We start from the raw sequence: 21,812 nt of genomic DNA, 5'->3' as shown, positions 1-21,812 counted from the left end.
GTGCTCCTATCACACTCACAGGCATTTTAGGAGCCAGTATGCACTTGCCCTTGGTTTATCTCGAAATAATTACTTTGCATAAGTCAAGTATGTCCTTTAAGAATTCTAGAGAACTCCATGTGCCCCTCTCAAGCAATCGACTGGGGGTATCCAAGTACCTGTCTGCATTTTTCAGCTATACAATGTGGACAAACTTAATGATGAACCTCAAGCTGTCTCTTACTAGTTTTGCAGCAGTTCAATTTGATTAGAACGAATATGTTGTGCCCATCGTGGAGATCTGTCCTTTTACAAAGAGCTGTCCTGACTATAAATTGGTCCAAGGGGTTCTCTCCAGTCCAGGAAGTGATTTAGGATAATTCAAACTGAAATGTGGTTTAGAATAATGTCAATGACAAACAGATATGAAAACAATGAACTGGGCAGACAGTAGGTACTTGGAAAACATTTAGACTTTTAGAACTACATTTTGGTATTCACAGACAAAATTTTAAAAGGGACAAATATATTTTCCATTAGAAAAGGATTTATTTATTCTGTTTAACTTAATCAGGGAAATTGGCTTCATTTGTCCTAAGTTTCAAAGGATTCTTTGAAATTAATCAGGATCATTTGTCTCTCTCTCTCTACATACACACACACACACACACACACACACACACACACACACACACACACATATATATATGGATATAAATATTAATGGCTATAGTAACTGAACTCATACATTGACCATGTACTATGTGCCAGGACAATATCTTTATAGATAGAGTATGTTCAACCCTCAGAAGCAACTCCATAAGCCTGAGACATTAAGTAACCACCTCAAGGCCACATGCTGTAAGTAGCACACTTTCTCAGAACAAGGTTGGTCTGCACCAACTTCAATGAACTTTCCAAGACAACATACTTCCACATTGGGCCACAGCAGCAAAAACTATTAGAAATTATGTTCCCAGTCTGTGAAATCTGGGAGCAAAACAAAGCAGCTAATGTCAGAAATAAATGAGTAAATGAAAAGACAGGATCTGAATCCAACATACACACTATACTCAACTCTTTCTCTTCTACATTTTCTGGCATGCAGTGTTGGCATGTTTGAGCTAGTGAGAGATGAGCTGAACTAATGGATAATTGCTACTTTATGGATGGAAATTAGAATTATGCAGATCTCAGCGATTTCTTCTCATCTTTGCAACTCAAAATGCAAAAAGCATACAGTCAAGAAAATTTGGAATAGCTGTTACACTGACCTAGTTAGGACATTTGTTATACAGAATTAATACAACCAAGTAAGTGTAGGAGTGAGTAGGGATGCTGGAGATCCTCTAGTACAATTCAATTCTTACTTCCACAGAGGGAAAAACTGAAACCTAGAAAAGTTAAGGGAAAACTGAAATCCAAGTTCAGAGAAGTTCCTTAACTCATTATTGTTTAAATACAACCAACAAAATAAAGCCAGTCTGAGATACAGAGGCAGTGTATGTAGTGGTGAAAAGCACAGGGTTTGGCATCACACAGACCTGGGATGGACCACCAGACCGGCTACTTATAAGGACCCAGGGAAAGATATTTAGACTCAGTTTTCCCAACTATAAAATTGGGATAAAGATACCTGCCTTGTTAATTGTATTATATGTCGTATTCAATACTAATAAGGCAACAGGCACTTAGAGGCACACATAAATGATGCATATAATATAAAGAACTCTTCATAATAATATTAATTGCAATAGGATATCTACTCTGGTAAACTCTTCTGGGCTTCTGTCACAATTGTGAAAAAGGTACAAGCATATCATCTTACTCAGTGCTTTAGTAGCTGAAATAAAAATGTCTTGGTAAAAGGACATCCAGTTTCTTAATGGGGAATATAAGATGTTAGTTGGGAAAATGTGTTCTCTGTTCTTTTAACCTCCATGGATGTATCAGAAGGAACTCTCTTTCAGCCTTTGCTGAAACAGCATCCCTTTAATGAGAAGCACCTTAATTTCTACTTCTTCAGCAAAATCCCAAACTTTCCTTAAATATAAAGGCCAGAGTTATTACACAATAATACTTCCTCATTTAGATATAATATAATAAAATGTCACAATAAATTTTTTACCCACTGTAAATTTCTGCTGAATATATCAAACAGAAAATGAAGTTAAAGTTTCATACCTTTTGTAATTGCTCAAAAATGTACGACAGTGTCCTTGGGATAATGCCTCTGTCACTGTAGCGTTCTGCTCCACCCGTGATGGTGAATGTCTTACCACTGCCTGTTTGCCCATATGCAAAGATGGTACCATTGTAACCTGCCAAGACACTAAAGAAATGGCACACTTTTAATATCCAAATGGCTAATTGCACTTGTATCAAATGGCTTCTATTCTAATAGCAATCTTATTCAACACGATTGAAACGACATTTATAGAAATTTCTATATATGAGTATATAGCTGAAATAACTGACTGTTTTTTTAGGCAACAGTATCAGACACCAATCCTTTTTTCTAAGAAAGGACCTATAACTCAAATGGAGTCCAGTCATCTTAAATAGTTCCTTTTGTTAATATGAATAAAATTTTTATTTAGAATACTTTTGTATTTACAGAAAAGTTGCAAAGGTAGTACAGAGTTAACACATACCCTACACCTAGTTTCCCCTATTGTTATTACATTAGTATTGTACATCTGCCACAGCTAAAGAATCAATATTGATGTATTATAAATTGTATTAAAATGCCTTTTGTTTTTACATAATGTCTTTTTATTTTTTTCCAGCTTTACTGAGATATAAATGACATATAACAAATGTAACTTTAAGGTGTAAAATGTGATTATGTGATACACAAATATACCAAGAAATGAGCTCCACAAAAAGGTTAGATAAGACATCCATCACCTCACATAATTATCATTTTTGTAGGTGGTGAGAACATATAAGATCTATACTCTTGACAACTTTCAAATATATAATATATAGTCACTGTGCTATACATTAATCTGTGGAACTTACACATCTAATAACAGGAAGTTTTTACCCTTTGATCAACATCTCCACATTTTCCCCTACCCACTAGCCTCTGGCATCCACCATTCCTTTCTTTATATCTGTGAGTTCAGTTTTTCAGATTTCACATGTGAAGGAGAACATACAGTATTTGTCTTTCTCTGTCCTATTTCACTTAGCATTGTGCTCTCAAGGCCCATCTATGTTGTTGCAAACAGCAGAATTTTCTTCTTTCTATGGCTGAATAATATTCCATTGTACATAAACCACATCTTCTGTATCCATTCATCCATCAGTAGACATTTAGGTTTTTCCATGCCTTGGCTATTGGGAACATGCTGCAATGAACATGGGAATGCAGATATCTCTGAGAGATTTCATTTCCTTTGACATATACACAGAAGTGGCATTGCTGGATATGGTCGTTCTATCTTTAATTTTTTTTTTAAGGAAACTCCATACCGTTTTCCATAGTGGCTGTACCAATTTACATCCTCACCACTAGTGCATAAGAATTCCCTTTTCTTCACATCCTTGACGGCACTTGGTGTCTCTTGGCATTTAGATAATAGCCATTCTAACAGATATGAGGACATATCTCATGCCTTTGGTTTGCATTCCCCAGAGGATTAGAAGTACTGAACACCCTTTTATGTATCTGTTTGGGCCATTTATATATCTTCTTTGGGGAAATTTCTATTCAAGTCCTCTGCCCATTTCTTGATTAGATTTGTGACTTAACATGTGATCTATCCAGGAGAATGTTTCACGTGTGCTTGAGTAGAGTCTGTAATCTGCTGCTGTTGGGTGAAATGTTACATATATGTCTGGTAGGTCCATTTGGCTTAAGGTATAGTTCACATCCAGCGTTTCCTGATTGATTTTCTATCTGGATGATCCATCCATTGTTGAAAGTGGGGTATCAGATTCCACTACTATTATTGTATTGTTGTCTATTTCTCCCTTCAGATCTGTAAATATTTGCCTAATATGTTTAGGTGCTGTGATCTAGGATGCATATATATTGTTATACCCTTGTGATAAATTGACCCTTTTATCATTATAAAATGGCCTTCTTTGTCTCATTATCGTTTTGGCTTAAAGTCTATTTTGTGTGATAGAAGTATAGCTACTCTTGCTTTCTTTTGGTTTCCATTTGCATAGGGTATCTTTTTGCATCCTTTTCCCTTAAGTCTCTGTGTGCCCTTAAAGCTGAAGTGAGTCTCCTGTAGGCAGCATATAGATGGGTCTTGTTTTTAATCCATTAGCCACTCTATGCCTTTTGATTGGAGAATTTAATCCATTTACATTAAAAAGAACTAAGGCAAAGTAAGGACTTAACTAATACCAACTTATTCATTGTTTCCTAGCTTTGTAGTTCCTTTGTTCCCTTCTTCCAATTTTATTGTCTTTTTTTTTTTTTAATGTTTATTTATTTTTGAGAGAGAGAGAGACAGCACAAGCGGGTGGGGGAAGAGCAGAGAGAGAGATGGAGACATAGAACCTGAAGCAGGTTCCAGGCTCTGAGCTGAGAGCACAGAGCCTGACGTGGGGCTCGAACTCATGGACCCTGAGATCATGACCTGAGCCAAAGACGACACTTAGCCAGCTCAGCCATCCAGGCGCCCCTTTTTTTGTCTTTCTTTGTGAAGTGATTTTCCCTGTGGTATACTTTGATTCCCTCCTCTTTATCTTTTGTGTATCTACTATTCATTTTTACTATTAGTCCCATTTTTTGTATCTTTGACGTCACAATTTACCTCTTTTAATATCATGTCTTCATTAACAAATTATTGTAGCTATAATTGTTAATACTTTTGTCCTTTAATCTTTATACTACATTAAGTAATTAGCATAACACCATATTATATAGTATTAGAGTATTATGAATCGCTTAGACTTGCCTTTACCAGTATGCTTTATATTTTCATATATTTTCATGTTTCAGTAGTTCTTATAAAGCAGGTCTAGTGGTGATGAACTCCCTCAGGTGTTGTTTGTTTGGGAAAAAATCTTTGTTTCTCCTTCATTTCCGAAAGACAGCTATGCTGGGTAAAGTATTCTTTGTTGGCAGTTTCTTTTTTTTCTTTTTCCAGAAATCTGAGTATACTGTCCCATTCTCTCCAGGCCTATAAGGTTTCTGCTGAGAAATCTGCTGATACCCTTATTATACAGGTATGTTTTTCTCTTGTTGCTTTTAAAATTCTCTCCTTGTATTTGATTTTACCAATTTTATTTTAATGTGTCTTATAAAAGATCATTTTGGTTTGAAATTATAGGGTCACCTATTAGCTGTATGAACATGGATGTCCAAACCTCTCCCCAGATTGAGAATTCTAATCCATCATTTCTTTAAACACGCTTTCTGCCCCTTTATCCCTCTCTTCTCCTGAGACTTTAATAATGTGAGATTGTTTCCTTTAATGGTATCCCATAATTCAGAAAGGTTCTCTTCACTCTTTGCATTTGTTCCTTGCTTCTCTGACTAGATAATATCAAATGATATGGTTTCTAGTTAACTAATTTTTTATTCTACTTGATTGAGTCTGCTTTGAAGCTTTCTATTGAATTGTCAATTCAATCACTGTATTTTTTAACTCTAGGATTGGCTTTGCTTGTTGTTTTTTTTTTAATGGTTTCTATTCCTTTGTTGAACTTCTCATTTTGTTCATGTATTTTTTTCCTAATTTCATTTAGTTGTGTTTTCTTGTAATTCACTGAATTTCCTTTAGAGGATTATTCTAAATTCTTTGTCAGATAGCTCATAGATCTCCATTTCTTCAGGGTCAGTTACTGTAGCTTTATTAGTTTCCTTTGGTGAGCTCATGCCTACATGGGTGGATATGGACACTGGGTCCACAGTGGCTGACCAGGTACTGGGGATCACTGGGGTAGGTCCAGCATCTGGATCTACAGGGGCCAGTCCAGTGCGAGGATGGGCTGGGAGCCTGGTTTCATGGGAGCCAGCCTGGAGGCTGGGGTCCAGGGGCCAACCTGGCATTAGGACCAGCCTGTAGTCTTAGGCCAAGGGAGTTGGCTTACACCATAGGGCATGAGGGGCCAAGTTGGCCTGCAGTGACCAGTGTGATGCTGGGCAGGTCAGGAACCTGGGTCTGTGGAAGCCAGCCTCAAAGCTCAGGCTTCACGGCTTGGGCTGGCATTGGAGAGGGCTGGCCTTGTGGGTTTGGTGGGAACCAACCAGATACTAGAACTATAGGAGCCACCTGAGGCCATGGAAGCTGGCCAAACAGGGATGGGTTGGGATCCTGAATTTGCTAGAGTCTGCAGGGAGCCTGATGTCATGGGAGCTGCCTGGGGCTATGGAAGCTACCCAGCCCCAGGGTAATCAGGAGCTTGGTTTTATGGGAGCATGTTGGTAGCTTACTGCTGTAGGAGCTGCTTGGGGCTACAGGAACAGGAAGGTGCTAGGGTGGGCCGGGGTATTGGATTCTCATAGCCTGCCAAGAGTCCAGGACCAAGAAATCACCTGGTGTTATGGAAGTTACCTGGGACCATGGGAACTGCCTGGGGCCACTGGAGTCAGCTGATGGTGGGATAGGCCAGCACTGGTAACCACGATAAAGTCAGTTCCTCATGTCATTCTCCTCCCAAGGGGAGGGTGTCTCTCTCAGCTGCTAGGATGCCCATGCTTGGGGGAGGAGTAATGAGGTAATGTCAATCTATCTTTTCTACCCTCTAATGCAGTAATGGCACTATCTTTCCTACCCTCCTCAATGTGTCTTCTTTTTTTATCCCATCCCAATGCTGTAATTCCTCACCTGGAATCCTTAGCTTTTGCTAAGGTATTTTCAGGCTTGGTAGTTATTCAAATTGATGTTTCTGGGAGGGAACAGGTGCTAGAAATTTCTATACTACCATTCTGCTGAAGTTGCTCTCCTAATTAAGTACTTTCTTCATCTTTGGTATACTGGGCTTGAATCAAATAATATGTTGAAGATAAAAGTTCTGAGGAAAGCATATGTATAATTTGGAAACTGCAAACCCGACACCTGGCACTTCATGTGGCAAATACAACACATGGTCACCTCCTAGAATACCAGGTACAGAATGTTTGCCACTACGTACCTTGTAGTGTAATTCCCTAATTTAATAGTCAGCACCAACTGTAAATCCTCTAAGAATTTCCCTCTTCAATTTTCTTGTAATGATTTTTTGGTAGAAGATACTAATCCATATGTGTTCTTTAGTCCTACAGAGCAGCTTTTGATTTAATGGTGATCTTAAGAATCATGGGTCTTCCAGATTTTAAGTGATATTACAAAGCTGTAGTGATCAAGACAGTATGGTACTGGCACAAAAATAGGCACACAGATCAATGGGATAGAATAGAAAACCAAGAACTAACCCATACTTATATGGTCAATTAATCTACAATAGGGGGGAAAGAATATGCAATGGGGAAAAGACAGTATCTTCAACAAATGATGTTGGGAAAACTGGACAGTAACATGCAAAAGAATGAAACTAGGCCACTTTCTTATGGCATACACACACAAAAAACTCAAAATGGATCAAGGACCCAAACGTGAGACCTGAAATCACAAAAATCCTTGAAGACAACACAGGCAGCAATTTCTCCAACATCAGCCATAGCAACATTTTTCTGGATATGTCTCCTGATGGAGGGCAATAAAAGCAAAAATAAACTATTAGGACTACATCAAAGTAAAAAGCATTTGCACAGTGAAGGAAACAATCAACAAAACTAAAAATCAACCTATGGGATGAGAGAAGATGGTTGCAAATGATACATTCAATAAAGGTTTAGTATCCAAAATATAGAAAGAACTGATACAATTCAACATCTAAAAAACAAATAATCTGATTGAAAAATGGGCAGAAGGCATGACAGACATGTCTCCAAAAGAGACATACAGATGGCAGCAGACACATGAAAAGATGCTCAACATCACTCATCATCAGGGAAATGCAGATCAAAACTACAATGAAATATCACTAACCATCTGTCAGAATGGTTAAAATCAATAACATAAGAAACAAGTATTGGCAAGGATGTGGTGAAAAAGGAGCACTTGTGCACTGTTGGTGGGAATGCAAACTGATGTAGCCACTGTGGAAAATGGTATGGAGATTACTCAAAAAGTAAAAAATGAACTCCCCTATGATTCAGTAATTGTACTATTGGGTATTTACCCCCAAAACACAAAAACACTGATTCAAAGAGATACATGCACCCCTACGTTTATAACAGTATTTATAATAGCCAAATTATGGAAGCAGCACAAGTATCCAACAATAAAGAAATGGATAAAGAAGATGCGGCATATACATACAATGGAATTTTATTCAGCCATCAAAAAGAATGAAACCTTGCCATTTGCGACAACATGGATGCAGCCAGAGAGTATAATGCCGAATAAAATAAGTCAGTCAGAGAAAGACAAATACCATATGATTCCACTTATGTGAAATTTAAGATACAAAACAAACAAGCAAAGGAAAAAGAGAGAAAGAAAAACCAAGAAACAAATTCTTTTTTTTATTTTATAAATGTTTTTATTTATTTTTGAGAGATAGAGAGACAGAGCATGGGCTGGGGAGGGACAGAGAGAGAGGGAGACACAGAATCTGAAGCAGGCTCCAGGTTCTGAGTGGTCAGCACAGAGCCCGATGCGGGGCTTGAACTCATGAACGGCGAGATCATGACCTGGGCCGAAGTCGGACACTCAACTGACTGAGCCACCTAGGCACCCCAGAAACAAATTCTTAACTACAGAGAACAAACTGATGGTTACCAGAGGGGAAGTAGGAGAAGGGATGGGTGAAAGAGACGATGAGGATTAAAAAGCATACTTATCATGATGAAAAAATACAATTTAAGAATGTTAAAAAGAAAAAAAAAAGAACACTGGATCTTCTCAGCCACCAACTCTCTTCTGTCTCTCTCTACTCTTCTCCTCCCATCCCTTCTTGCCCCCTCCCCTCCCCTTCTCTCCTTTTCCTTCTCCCTATCTCTCTCCTCACCATATAGGCTTTTCATAGTACACCTGACATGATTCAGACTTTCACAAATGGATCTTTCCTCTACACTGTACAGAATAGCAAACTATTATAGCATTACATTCTTTTTTGTTACAAGTAGCCCCTTCATCTCGGAGATGTTTTAATCCAACGAATTATGAAGTTGTCAGCTAATGGTAACCTCATTGTGAACAGATGTTTGATAGAAGGATCCTCCGAGAATAACCCCTCACTGTTTACGCTGGTATTCCTGCTGTAATACTTCTGTTGAGATACTGCCCACAGTTCCATGCTTTCGCCATGCTTTCATGATGGTATGTTAAGTGATTTATCATCTCCATGCCCTCTCTAAACACACAGGTTTTGCTTAGAGTTTATTGTGAAGTAATCTGTTAAGTCCTGGGTGGGCACCTTATACAACTAATTAAGCTAAGAATAACATCTATAGCAACAATTCAACGCATCTTTTGCTATGTAGGTAGAAGGTGTTACCAGTACTTACAAACTTAAAGGACTTAGCACATTAAGTGAATGAAAATGGATTACTACTGTGTGGTTCAACTTTCCCTTTCTGAGACACTCAGTTAAGTTTTCTCCATGTGTCTTCACATGGAGTTAGAACTACAATGATGAATTTAGCTAGATGATAACAGAATCTTTCTGCTCAACATTTGTTGCCAATGATATAGCAATGTTCTATTAGCAATTATCATTTGATTCCATAATATCTCTTGACCACAAATGCTCTAGGTATATGAAGTTGATAACTTTAAGAATAAACCTTTAGAGTGCCTGGGTGGCTCAGTCGGTTAAGCATCCGACTTCGGCTCAGGTCATGATCTCACGGCTTGGGCTCTGTGCTGACAGTTCAGAGCCTGGAGCCTCTTCGGATGCTGTGTCTTTCTCTCTTTCTCTGCCTCTCCCCCACTCACACTCTGTCTCTGTCTCTCAAAAATAAATAAACATTAAAAAAAAAAAGTATGTCAGTTCTACCCATACATACTCTATGGCTATTTATTACATAGTTACAATAAAAAATTAAATGGGAAACATTTATCTCCAGTTCTTTTCTGTAGAGCATTCTCATCCCAATTCCATCTTGTCCCTCCTCTCCATTGAACACTGGGCAATTTCATATGCTTGTAGTCTCATCCATCCTAAGAGAAAGTACTAACGAAAAATAAAGAAAAATGGTGGAGTCAGGACCTCTGAGAATCCACTCCTCCACAATAATAATGAGAACAGGGACAAAAATTGTCAAAATCAAGTTTTTCAAAATCCTGGAAGTTCTCCAAAGGCTCACAACAATCCAAGGGGTGTTTACTCAAGTAAAATGGCTGAATCTCAGTAAGAACAGTGAGCTTTGTGACATGTTAACTTGACCATTCCCACCTCCCTCTCCCCGGTCCCATAACGGCCTTGAAAAATAACAGACTTGCAACCACAAAACCGAAAAACAGAAGCACAGCAACCACTGGAAGAGGTAGGATAGGTTGGGAGCAACCCAAAAAGTCCACAGAATTGTACTTCTCTGACCTGTCTGACAGCTCCCTGGAAAAGCCCCACTCACAGTACTTGGCTTTGGTGACCTGACTTGGTTTATTCAGTGAAAAGAAGCCATATCCCCATGGTGTTTGTTGAAAACAGATCAGTTGCAAGTGTTCACCATCACAGTTGCCCTAGGCTGCATGCGGTACCAGGAAGGCCAGCAAGAGGGTGAACAAAAACTTGAAATAAAAACCTGCAGAAAAGGAGGTCTATAAGAGGGGTTGAAAAGTTATGACATATTTTGGGGACTCTAGAAGACCACATACATATACAGGACTATGTGCATACCCAAGAGAGATGAGAGAAGGTCCTTACATCTCACCTCTGGCTCACCTTGTAGGCCTAAAGAAGCAGGAAGTGAAAGCTGAGACAAAATTATAAATTTATGGAGCACTGAGATCAACACGTACCAAGAGCCCCTGGTTCAAGGCATATTTTAAAAAATCTCTCTGTCCAGTCACTACCTGACCACTGAGCTTACTGAACAGAGATTTCAGAAGCCTCATACAACAATCCATATAAGCTTTGTAGAATGAGTCCCCAAAACTTACTAAACAAACAAGCAGCTGCACCAATGGTAACAACAACAAACCTTGGGGAAGGCTGGAATCTGATTTTCAGAGCTGTCATATTATATTACTCAAAATGTACTACAACAACAACAACAAAAATTATGAGATGCACAAACAGCAAAGTATTTCCTAGGCACAGGAAATTAAAAAATTAATAGAAACAGCTCTTGAGGAAGCCTAGATTTTGACTTCTGGAAAAAGAGTTTAAGTTAGGTATTATAAATAGGTTTGAAGAATAAATGTAAAACATGTTTAAAGGATTAAAGGGAAGTATGAAGATGATGTTTCACAGAAAAGAAATATGAATAAAAAGACACAAATTATTTAAAAAAAAGAATAAAACAGAAATTCCGGAGTTGAAAGGTAAGATAATTGAGAAACAATTCACTACAATAGCCAATTTGAGTTGGTAGAAGAAAGTAAATTTCAAGACAGATCAACTAAGATTATCCCGTCTGCACAACAGAAATTATAAAGAAAGAAGAAAAATGAACAGAGAACTCGGAGATCAACGTGTGTATAAAGTCCCAGATGGTAAAGGGAGAGAATGTTTAAAAAAATAATGCCCAAAGACTTCCCCAATTTGATGAAAAACATTAATCTACATATCTAAGAAACTTGATAAGCTCAAAGTTATCCAAATCTAAACACATGATAATCAAACTGTCTAAAGACAAAGAAATCATGGAAGTAGCAAGAAATAAGTGACTGATCACACACAAGGAATCTTCCACAAGATCAACAATGGCTTTCTCATGAGGAATCGTGGAGGCCAGAAGTTAATGTAATAATATATTCAAAATGCTTGAAGACTAGTTGGGAGATCTTGCTTTGCAAAAATTAACAAGGCTCCCAAAATTTATATTTTAATTTTGTTTTCAGTGTTTATTGTTACTGTGCAGAAACATAATAGATTTTTCTATGTTGATCTTGAACCCTGAAACTTTTGCTGAACTTGTTTATTACCTCTTGTCATCTAACAGTGGATTGCCTTAGATTTGTATACACAAAATCATGTCATCTGTAAATAAGCATACTTTTACTTCTTCCTTTCTAATCTAGATGTCTTTTTAATGCACTGGCTAGTAACAAATTCTCTCAGCTTTTGTTTACCCAGGAATGTCCATTTCTCCTTCACTTTTGAAGAATGACTTTTTACAGATACAGAAGACTCTATTTGCAAGTGGCATGGTCTTGTACATATACAGAAATTCCCAGGAATCTATTATAGAACTATTAAAAATAATAAACAAGTTCAGCAAGGTTGTAGGGTGTAAGACTTAATGTGAAATGGCAGGACTCTCCCCTCTCATCAGTAGGTTCCTGAAAAGTCCCTCAAAATTAGAACTGGCTTCTTTGCAAAAGTCAACCAATTTCTCCTGAAATTTATATGGAAATTCAAGGGACCAAGAATAGACAAAACATCCTAAACAATAACAAAGGTAGAGGACTCACGCTTCTTAATTCAAAACCTACTACAGTAACAGTAACCAAGACAGTGGGATACAGGCATAAGGATAAACATACGCATGAATGGAATAGAATTGTGAGTCTAGAAATAGACCCTTATGTTTACAATCAGTTGATTTTTGACAAGGCTGGCTACTGACAAATACATATACACCACACGCACGCGCGCACACACACACACACACACACACACACACAACCAGAATATTACTTAGACATTAAAAAGGAATGAGATCTTGCCATTTGCAACATGGATGGACATAGTGGGTATTACACTAAGTGAAGTAAGTCAGACAGCACAAGATAAATACCATAAGATTTCACTTATAAGCAGAATCTCAAAACAAAAGAAATGAACAAACAGACAAAAAAACAGACTCTTAAATACAGATAACAAACTGATGGTTTCTAGAGGGGAGATGGTATGGGATGGAGCAAAAGAGATTAAGGGGATTGATTGAGAGGTACAAACTACCAGTCATAAAATAAGTAAGTCATAGAGATGATAAGTAGTCAATAACACTGTAATAATGTTGTATGGTGACAAATGGTGGCTACACTTGTGGCGAGCACTGAGTAATGTGTAGAGCTGACAAATCGATGTGTTGTATACAACTTTGAAACTAATAGAACTTTGTATGCTGATTATACTGCAATAAAATTTTAAATTAAAAAGAATACATCAGAAATTCTGAGAGTAAAAAGTAGGCAAAGGATTTGAATAGACATATCTCTAAAGACAGTATATAGATGGCCAATAGCACATGAAAAGATACTCAACATCATTAGTCACTAGGGAAATGTAAGTCGAAACCACAATGGGATACTCATTTTATACTCACTCTAAGATACCTTAAAAAAAAAAAGATAACTACATGTGTTGCCGAGGATCTGAAAAAATTGGAAACCTCATACATTACTGGTGAGAATATAAATGGTGCAGCTGCTTAAAAACAGTTTTGCAGCTCCTCAAAATGTAAACACAGAGTTACCAGAAGACCCAGAGCTCCTAAGTACATGCCCAGTAGAATGGAAAAGGTGTCCACACAAAAACTTGTAACGAATGCTCATAGTAGCATCATTCATTATGGCCAAGAAGTGAAAACAACCCAAATGTTCATCAGCTGATGAGTGGATAAACAAAATGGGTCATATCCATACCATAGGATACTATTTGGCAATGAAAAAAGAATAAAGTGCTGATATATGCTACAGTGTCTGATCAATCTTCACAGCATGTTAAGTGAAATAAGCCAGTCACAAAAGGTCATATACTGTGTGATTCCATTTATATGAAATGTCTAGTAAAAGCAAATCCATAGAAATGGAAAATCAATTAGTGGTTGCCAGAGGTTGGGATACGGGCAAAGTAGAGGAATGAATGCTAATGGGTATGGTATAGGGCTTCTTTCGGGGTGATGAAAATGTTCTAAAATTAGATCATGGTCACTGATAGTTGCACACTTGTACTAAAAACTACTAAATGTACACTTTAAAGTGAATTCTTTGATATGTGAATAATCTCTCAACAAAATGTGGTAACAATAACATAATAAAGAATCTATTCCAAATCGGTACAATTAGATGTGTTTCAACACCTTAGCAGTAGCATTTGTAAAAGATGGAATAGTAATTAATAAAAGAAATGAAAAGCTAATGATACATTTCAGCACTGAAAAATGGGATGGACATTTTTGGTGAGCAATATTTCTCAACTTTCTAAAATCAACAGTGCAGGCGACTCCCTAATACATCCCAAGCTAGAGGCAGTTCTGATATGTAAATAAATCAATGTTTTATAAACCAGTGTTTGATGATCAGATGAAATCTCCAGAGTAGAAATCCTCTCCTTCCTTTTGCAAAATGCATTTTCCCTAGAAATTTAAATTACAAAGCTGAGATACTTTGTCATTTCTTATCTCTTAATATTTGCATGAATAAAACAAAAATAAAAGCTTCTACCCTCTTGGAAATTATAAATTGAAGTCTTACTCCACAAACATCACACGTGCATGTCAGAAAAAATACAAACCATTTAAGTTGAGTTTTTCACTTTTATTACTCTTTGTTTGTTTAACTAGACTCCAAGTAGAGGAACGCTGTCTAGAAGTATCTGCAATAAAGTGAGACCTCATTTTGTTTACCCAGATGAGAAGGCTTTAAGAATCTCCATATACAGTGTCTAAATCAAAGTAACCAGCAAAAAATTATTATTGTGATGATAATTTAGTTCACTGAAAAACAAACATGATATTTTAGTCTCTCAAATCTGAAGACAGCATTGCTGAAGACAGCAAAGCAATGGGATCATGGATTTTATAACTGGTATCATGGAGGGCCTTCTAACCACTTTTTGTCCAACAGAAGATTCCCTTCTAGGGTATTTCTGAAAACCAGATATATGAGCTCTGCTTAAAGAGCTGTTAGATTCAGGAGCAGGATAGAATTGGAGAATCCAGGTGGATTCATTTTTCAGGGAAGAGGAAGAGGTGAGGTGGTACTTTAAAAGATAATGCAGGGGCGCCTGGGTGGCTCAGTCGGTTAAGCGTCCGACTTCAGCTCAGGTCACGATCTCACGGTCCATGAGTTCGAGCCCCGCGTCGGGCTCTGGGCTGACAGCTCGGAGCCTGGAGGCTGCTTCCGATTCTGTGTCTCCCTCTCTCTCTGCCCCTCCCCCATTCATCCTTTGTCTCTCTCTGTCTCAAAAATAAATAAACGTTAAAAAAAATTATTTAAAAGATAATGCAGTTTAGCCCTAGAAACACTAAGAATCCCAGAAAAAAATACATATCTATATTTTTAAAAGCCATTTATTGGAACAAATTTATTCACTCAGAAAATGCAAATAAATCAAACAACACGAAGAACAGAATTTTTTAAGCTAATAGAAATTATACTATATTTATATTCACCTTGACTAAAAATCTTTGCCAATGTCAACGAGACTCACCAGGAATAGAATTATCAAAATTAAGGACTCTATTTTATTTTATTATTATTTTTTTTAATGTTTATTTATTTATTTTGAGAGAGACAGAGCACGAGCAGGGGAGGGAGAGAGAGGGAGAGAGAGGGAGAGAGAGGGAGAGAGAGGGAGAGAGGGAGAGAGGGAGAGAGGGAGGGAGAGAGAGAGAGAGAGAGAGAGAGAGAGAGAATCCCAAGCAGGCTCTGAGCTGCCAGTGCAGGGCCTGATGCAGGTCTCGAACTCATGGACTGTGAGATCATGACCTGAGCCCAAATCAAGAGCTGGAGGCTTAACCAACTGAGCCACCCAGGTGCCCCAAGCCCTCTATTTTAAATGTATAATTACCCTATTACTCCATCTTGCCTTTCAGACAGTTCTAAAAGCCCAAGTAGCTGAAATTCACTTAGTTTGATTTCTTTTTGATCCTCAGAACAGTTCATTGCTCTCCTCTGCTGCTCAATTCCTAGAATAAAATCCCTCTTACACAGCCTCAGCAGTTCTTTGGTGTAGCTCAGTATCTTTCATAGAGAATATGGAAAGGAGACTCTTAATTATTTCACTTTCAGAATATCTCGGAGTACATAATTCACCAGCCTAAATTTTTAAGAGGAATTTGAACCCAAAACAATAGCAACTCATCATTAACACAATTACTACAACTCAGTTTTGCCAAATATAAAAATAATCTTCCCACCCGTTCAGCCAAATGAGCATGCAACTTGGAAAATTTCCAGCAAATTTTGGTCATGGGGCATTCCCTTTGCTATAAAGGAGAGGGAGGGAGAAAAGAAGTATGGGCGGGAGGAGGGGAACCTACCCTTCTGGGGAGGTAGAGAGGGCAGCAGACTTGGAGAGCTGGAGTCTTATGTCCAGCAAGCTTTCTTAGTCCTTCTTCTTCCAGTAACAGTCCTGCCCCCACTCCATTCTTTCAGCTCCTGAGGAGCAGACTGATGTGTGCTGATTCAGACATGGTCAATCATGCTACCTCCTTCCACCATGGTCCCCCCCCCCCCCACCGCCAACCATGTCCCCATCTGAACAGCTGCTATTCCAAGATGATGTGCCTCAAGCAGAGCAAATAAGAATCCTTCCTGTATAGATTTTTGCGGGGGTCTTTAAATTAAGGCTGCCAGAGGCCATGTCTCCTGCCCTTCTGTACAAGGAAGCAGGGCCAAGCAAAGGTCAGATGGGTGGAGAAGAAATCTTGGCTGTGTCGGGTACTTAGTTTAAGTCGCAACAACCCTGATTCTGAAAGCACCTCCAATTCTCTGAGCTCACCCAGGTATGTGAGCCAAGAACTCCTCTCTTTTCTTTGAGTTGGAATTCTGTTATATATAACTAAAAAAGTCCTAACTAATGCAAAGTTTCTGCAAAACATCTTTTGAACCTTGGCTTAGACCATAGGTCTCAAGCTGGCAGTGAATCTTGCCTATAGGAATGTTTAAACTTACCTAAATGTGAATGGTTTTAAGTGGGACATGTGTTCCCCCATTGGCCACTGTCCTCCAAACTCCCTATTGTCTTAGACTCACTTGCTTCCCAAACGCATGATACCCGTCTAGACTTGAAGGTGGGGCTGCATCGCTGCACACTGAGGAAGTGCCAATCTCGGTGTAGTCCACATGGCCGCCACTGCTCCCCAGAGCTGCAGTGATTAGTCATTCACATAGGCTCCAGTGAATCACGCCCTCTTGAGGTAGGTAGGGTGGGAGTTCTGGTTAAAGGCACCTGAGTATAGTTCCCCTGGGGGGGGTTTAGATCTCCCTTCGAAAGGTATGTTCTGGCAATATCATTCTGAGGTCTTGGGAGCTTCACTTGTATGATATACTGATCGAGTTGTAAATCCTGATGCAGAAATAAAGTAGGTGACATAGCTAACCTCAGCTGGCCCAATTCAAATTATTAGCTATTTGGGGAAAGGGAATATCCAGCGCAAGGGTATCCAGATTAGAAATAATTTACTACACATCCAAAATATGTTTTTGTCAGAAAAATGAAACTGCAAATGTAGGTTAAGTGGTAACTGATATACTTGGGATCATCATTTAATGCTTTTTGGTAAGTGCCTATGGGCAAACTGGTTATCAGACTAGGGTCACAAATCCGAGGCCCACATACCAAATTTAGCCAGTAGAACATTTGTTTGCCCAGCACTGTCATGCTTAAAGAAATGAAAACTGAATGCTCTTAGCCCCCAAGACCTGTGCTCCCCAAGTCAGACACAGACACCACTACTCCCAACTGCCCTCACTGGCTTACTACAGACTAGCTGCCCACCTTCTATGGAATTTTGAGTTTTGCAATCCCTGGGAGAAAGTACCTCAGATAAACGCTAAGAGAGTAACACAATGATTAAGAGAAAAAAAAAAAAAGGAAACTAAGCTAACCTCTAAGAATGATATGAATAAGGACAGATGTTCGCATTTAAAATCCCATAGGCAATCCCCTCATACTGTCCAGAGCCTAAGAGACAGCTCAGGTATCTCTCCCATCACTGCTCACATTTTCTAAGTTTCAAAATGGTATAGGAACACAGGAATTTGGGGTGCACTCTTCTCAAACAGTCACTTTGGCACAATCAAGACTTCCCCTCTTGGATGTGTCACAAAAACAGGATCAGCAACCGCCTGTCTTGACTGATTTGCAAATTCTCCTCCTTGGATACAGGGGCTAAGAAAGAGGACCTTCTGAGTTTCCTTTCAGCTCTATGATTCTCAGGGATTTGTTCACAGTCTTGTCCCAGCTACAAACCAAACTTTGCAAGAGGCAAACACATCATGGGGTACATAATCCAAACAGTCTCCCTTAAAAGGATCCTCGAGATCTTAAGCACACTAAACAACTTCACATCCATAAGTTCATGGACCAAATCCAGGCCAAAGTGCTCTCCAAATGAGGCTGTTTATTATTTCCCAAGTTCCAGAAGAAACCATTTTGTTTTAGTATTAATAATAAGCAGCTTAAATCTGGAAACATAACAGAGATGCATGGAACTTCAATAGAAGAAAATGAGCCCTTCTGAACATGATCCAGCTCTGAAATGTTTCAGTCTGAAGTCCAGTAGACTATATTAGAAAGTAAGGGCTGCGTTTTTATCTTATTTACATTATGAAAAATGCATTTACTACAGCATTTCTGACAGATTTTTTTTTGTGACCCTTGAGAATAAACACTTAGATTCATTAAATACATAATCATTTTCAGATGACCATCTAAGGAGGCAACTCAAACGAAGCAACAAGAGTTTTTTTTTATACAGTAATGTGGAAAAATCCACTGTCTACAGAAATTTATTTCAGTAGAATCTTGCATAAATTCTGAACTTTCATTTCACGTTTCCTTTGTAGGGAGACAAAAGAAAATAGAAAACACTTTTCCCTAAAATTGTAGCACTGGGTTTTCCATCAGTAAATTAATCAACCACATTTTTAAAGCACCTATTATCCTCTATTAGAAGCCTGGTACTATGTTCTGTGGGAGTTTATGGCGGGGGGGGGGGGGAATGCAAGGTAAAAAGAAAATTATTAACAAGATAAGTATCTTTAAATACATGAAGATGTGCATACATTATGCCTACATAATCTTTTAATTTACACATTAATCTTTAACAAAAAAAAACTCCACATGGTTTATTTGTAAACATATCTGTGGAGAGATAAGAGCCCTCTGTGAGGATTCCCTGGGGATTCCATTCTTTTCCTCACTAGGCTGAATAGAGCTTTGGGGCTCACAGGCTGTATGAGCAGGTCTCAACAGAAATGCAGGAAACCGAGAAATGGGGAAGATAGGCACAGGAAAGAAGGGACACAGGGGCCTACATTCTGGGGAAGAGTTGTCTAAACAGTTCTGAAAGAGGTGGAGGGTGGGAAACAGAGCTGCAAGAGAGCAGGGGAGGCGGCAAGGGGGTGGCCATGGGTGTGGAAGATGCCAAGAGAAGCGGCAATGGAGAACGGGTACAGAAATGAGTGCAAGGCATTACAAACGGACCCCACTGCCTTGAGCACTTCCTTGAGAGCCCTTAATAGGCCTGACTTTGGTGTTTCTTCAAAGGTGAAGGTGTACACAGACTGGACCACATGGAGCTATAGTTTATATGTGAGTTACAAGCCTTTTTCTTTATATGTGGAGTCTCTGAAATAAGACCATCTAATTTGGTTTCAATTTTGTGTGAAACAGAAGACAACTTTCACATTCTTGGGAAAATCTAAACACACTTTGATTTCAATGGACAATAATTAAGGTGGGGGGGGGGAATGCCGTCAAGGACAGAAAGATACATCTCACGAAGTTGCTAATCACCCTTCACTGTGGCTTTCGTTATATCATGCATACACAATTGTCTAATGAGATTTAAGAGCCAAGAGTCTGAGGCAGAAAGACTTGAGCTGATTGGGATCACTCACAGAGGAAGGAGGGGAAGGGGCAGAACATGAGGCAGAATGTGGGGGCCAGATCATTATTTAGCTGACTGTCGTGATGAGTAATGTCAAGCTCATCCCGCAGGCCATGGAGAGCTGTTGAAGGGTTTCTACAGGTGAGAGGTGGCCGACTGGTGACTCGTGGTCACTACGGTGGCAGGAGAGCAGATACGAGAGGCTGGGAAGCCATCATACCAGGGCCCTTCTAGGAGCACGCTGTGAGATGAGACATGAAGAGACCACGAGGGAATAGTTCAAAAACTTTTGTGAGAAACAAAGTTTCTACTATTAGTTTATGAACAGTAGTTGAAATACCATCTTATCAAATGCTATTAACAGCATGGTCTCAATAAACTAAAGCCTCTCTAGTCTTAAAGCAGTCAATCAAAATTTACGTATCGACATTTTTCTGCCGCACTTCAAACTCCGTTTGATCAAAACTGAAGTTATTTTTTCCTCTCCAACACAGTCCTCCTCCTTCATTCTCTAGGGAACTTCTCCTGAGCCTTCTCTTTATTATCCCCACTTTAAGATGGAACACAAAACAAAACAAGACAACAACACAGAGCCTTAGAGAAGTTAAGTACATCATGGTCACACTTAGTAAATAAGACTAAAATCAAGGTCTGATTCCAAATATAATAGTTTTTCTACTGCCTAATTAAATTATACAATGAATCTGACCACCTTCTTTTCTAAACTTAATAATCGGTGCATTCGATAGAATCATATCCAGTGAAATATTAATCTTAAAGTTGCTTTCTTCAAAAGTTCATAGGAAAAAATACAAATATGTAAGTCATAGAGATTAAGTCTACTGACTTCATTTAAACAATAAATGTGAGGGCTAATTAGAATAAAAAGATTAATACAACAGATTGAGTTATATACAATTAAATTATCCTTTCCAATACTTTTCATTTGTTCTCATCTTAAAGCCACATCTTTATGCTCACACTACATGTAGTGAGCATCTTACAGGTATGAATATAGTGCAAATTTACAATCCTTTCATCCTGAGTACCATGATTTGTATCCTGAGTACACAGCAAAATCCTGCAAAGTAGTATTTCAGAACACTTATTAGTAACTAGGATGGATAAAGGTAAGGACAGAAAATTAACAGCAAAAAATCTGTATCACCCATTTGAGAGAGAAACAAAAGATGTGCTTTTATGTTCATAACAGCATAGAAAACAGAACAGAATGGCTAATCTGTTCAAGGTTTCCCTCCTGGATGAAGCTATCAAAGACAGAAAGTACCAGAAACTTGGGGAACAGCCTCTAGGAAAGGCAGAAAAGTTTTAGAGCAGAAAAAAGGACTTGGATATTTTCCTTAATGTCTTTTGAGGCCTGATCTAAAAACTCTTTTCAATTCCCTATCTGGAACCCAAGGATCACAAAGGAATTGAAACTTGCAATGAGTGGCTAAATATATTTTACATAAAAGGTAAGGTCAGGCTGTTGGTAGGCTCTTAAAATCTAAAAGAGAGGGAAGGGCAGAGCCACTTCTTCCCAAGTTCACAGTTAGCTGACTGTTACAGAGGAACAACAGAGGGCTTTGTGAAGCTGCAAGAAAAGAAATTCCAGAGAATTTCGGTGCGGGGTGGTTTCACAGATTTCTCTGGGGAGAAAGCTGGGAACATGGTCCTCTGAATGCACAGGAAAGAGAAAAACTCTTGGGATACACTAGGAATTAAAGCAAGACATTTTGAAACAATCCCCCGGGTTCTTTCCAACAACAGGAATTGGTTCATTGATATGGCCCATTATTGTGACCTAGTGTTCAGGGTTTGCAGGGCTTGTGGGAGCCTATGCAATGGCAGTAACAAGCTGTTC

The 21,812-nt window shown here is 38.6% G+C and overlaps 1 protein-coding gene across 1 annotated transcript in view; it reads right to left on the bottom strand.

Annotated features, from left to right (window-relative positions):
- Positions 1–21,812, bottom strand: part of KIF6 (kinesin family member 6) — a 385,696-nt gene that overhangs the window by 304,554 nt on the left and 59,330 nt on the right. The window contains exon 4 of the mRNA XM_049652734.1: positions 2,164–2,311. Coding sequence (XP_049508691.1) covers positions 2,164–2,311 — 148 coding nt within the window. The remainder of the gene's footprint in view (positions 1–2,163; positions 2,312–21,812) is intronic.

The sequence above is a fragment of the Panthera uncia genome, assembly GCF_023721935.1.
Source record: "Panthera uncia isolate 11264 chromosome B2 unlocalized genomic scaffold, Puncia_PCG_1.0 HiC_scaffold_24, whole genome shotgun sequence".
NCBI classification, from domain to species: Eukaryota; Metazoa; Chordata; class Mammalia; order Carnivora; family Felidae; genus Panthera; species Panthera uncia.
This window is presented reverse-complemented; position numbering and strand designations above follow the sequence as displayed.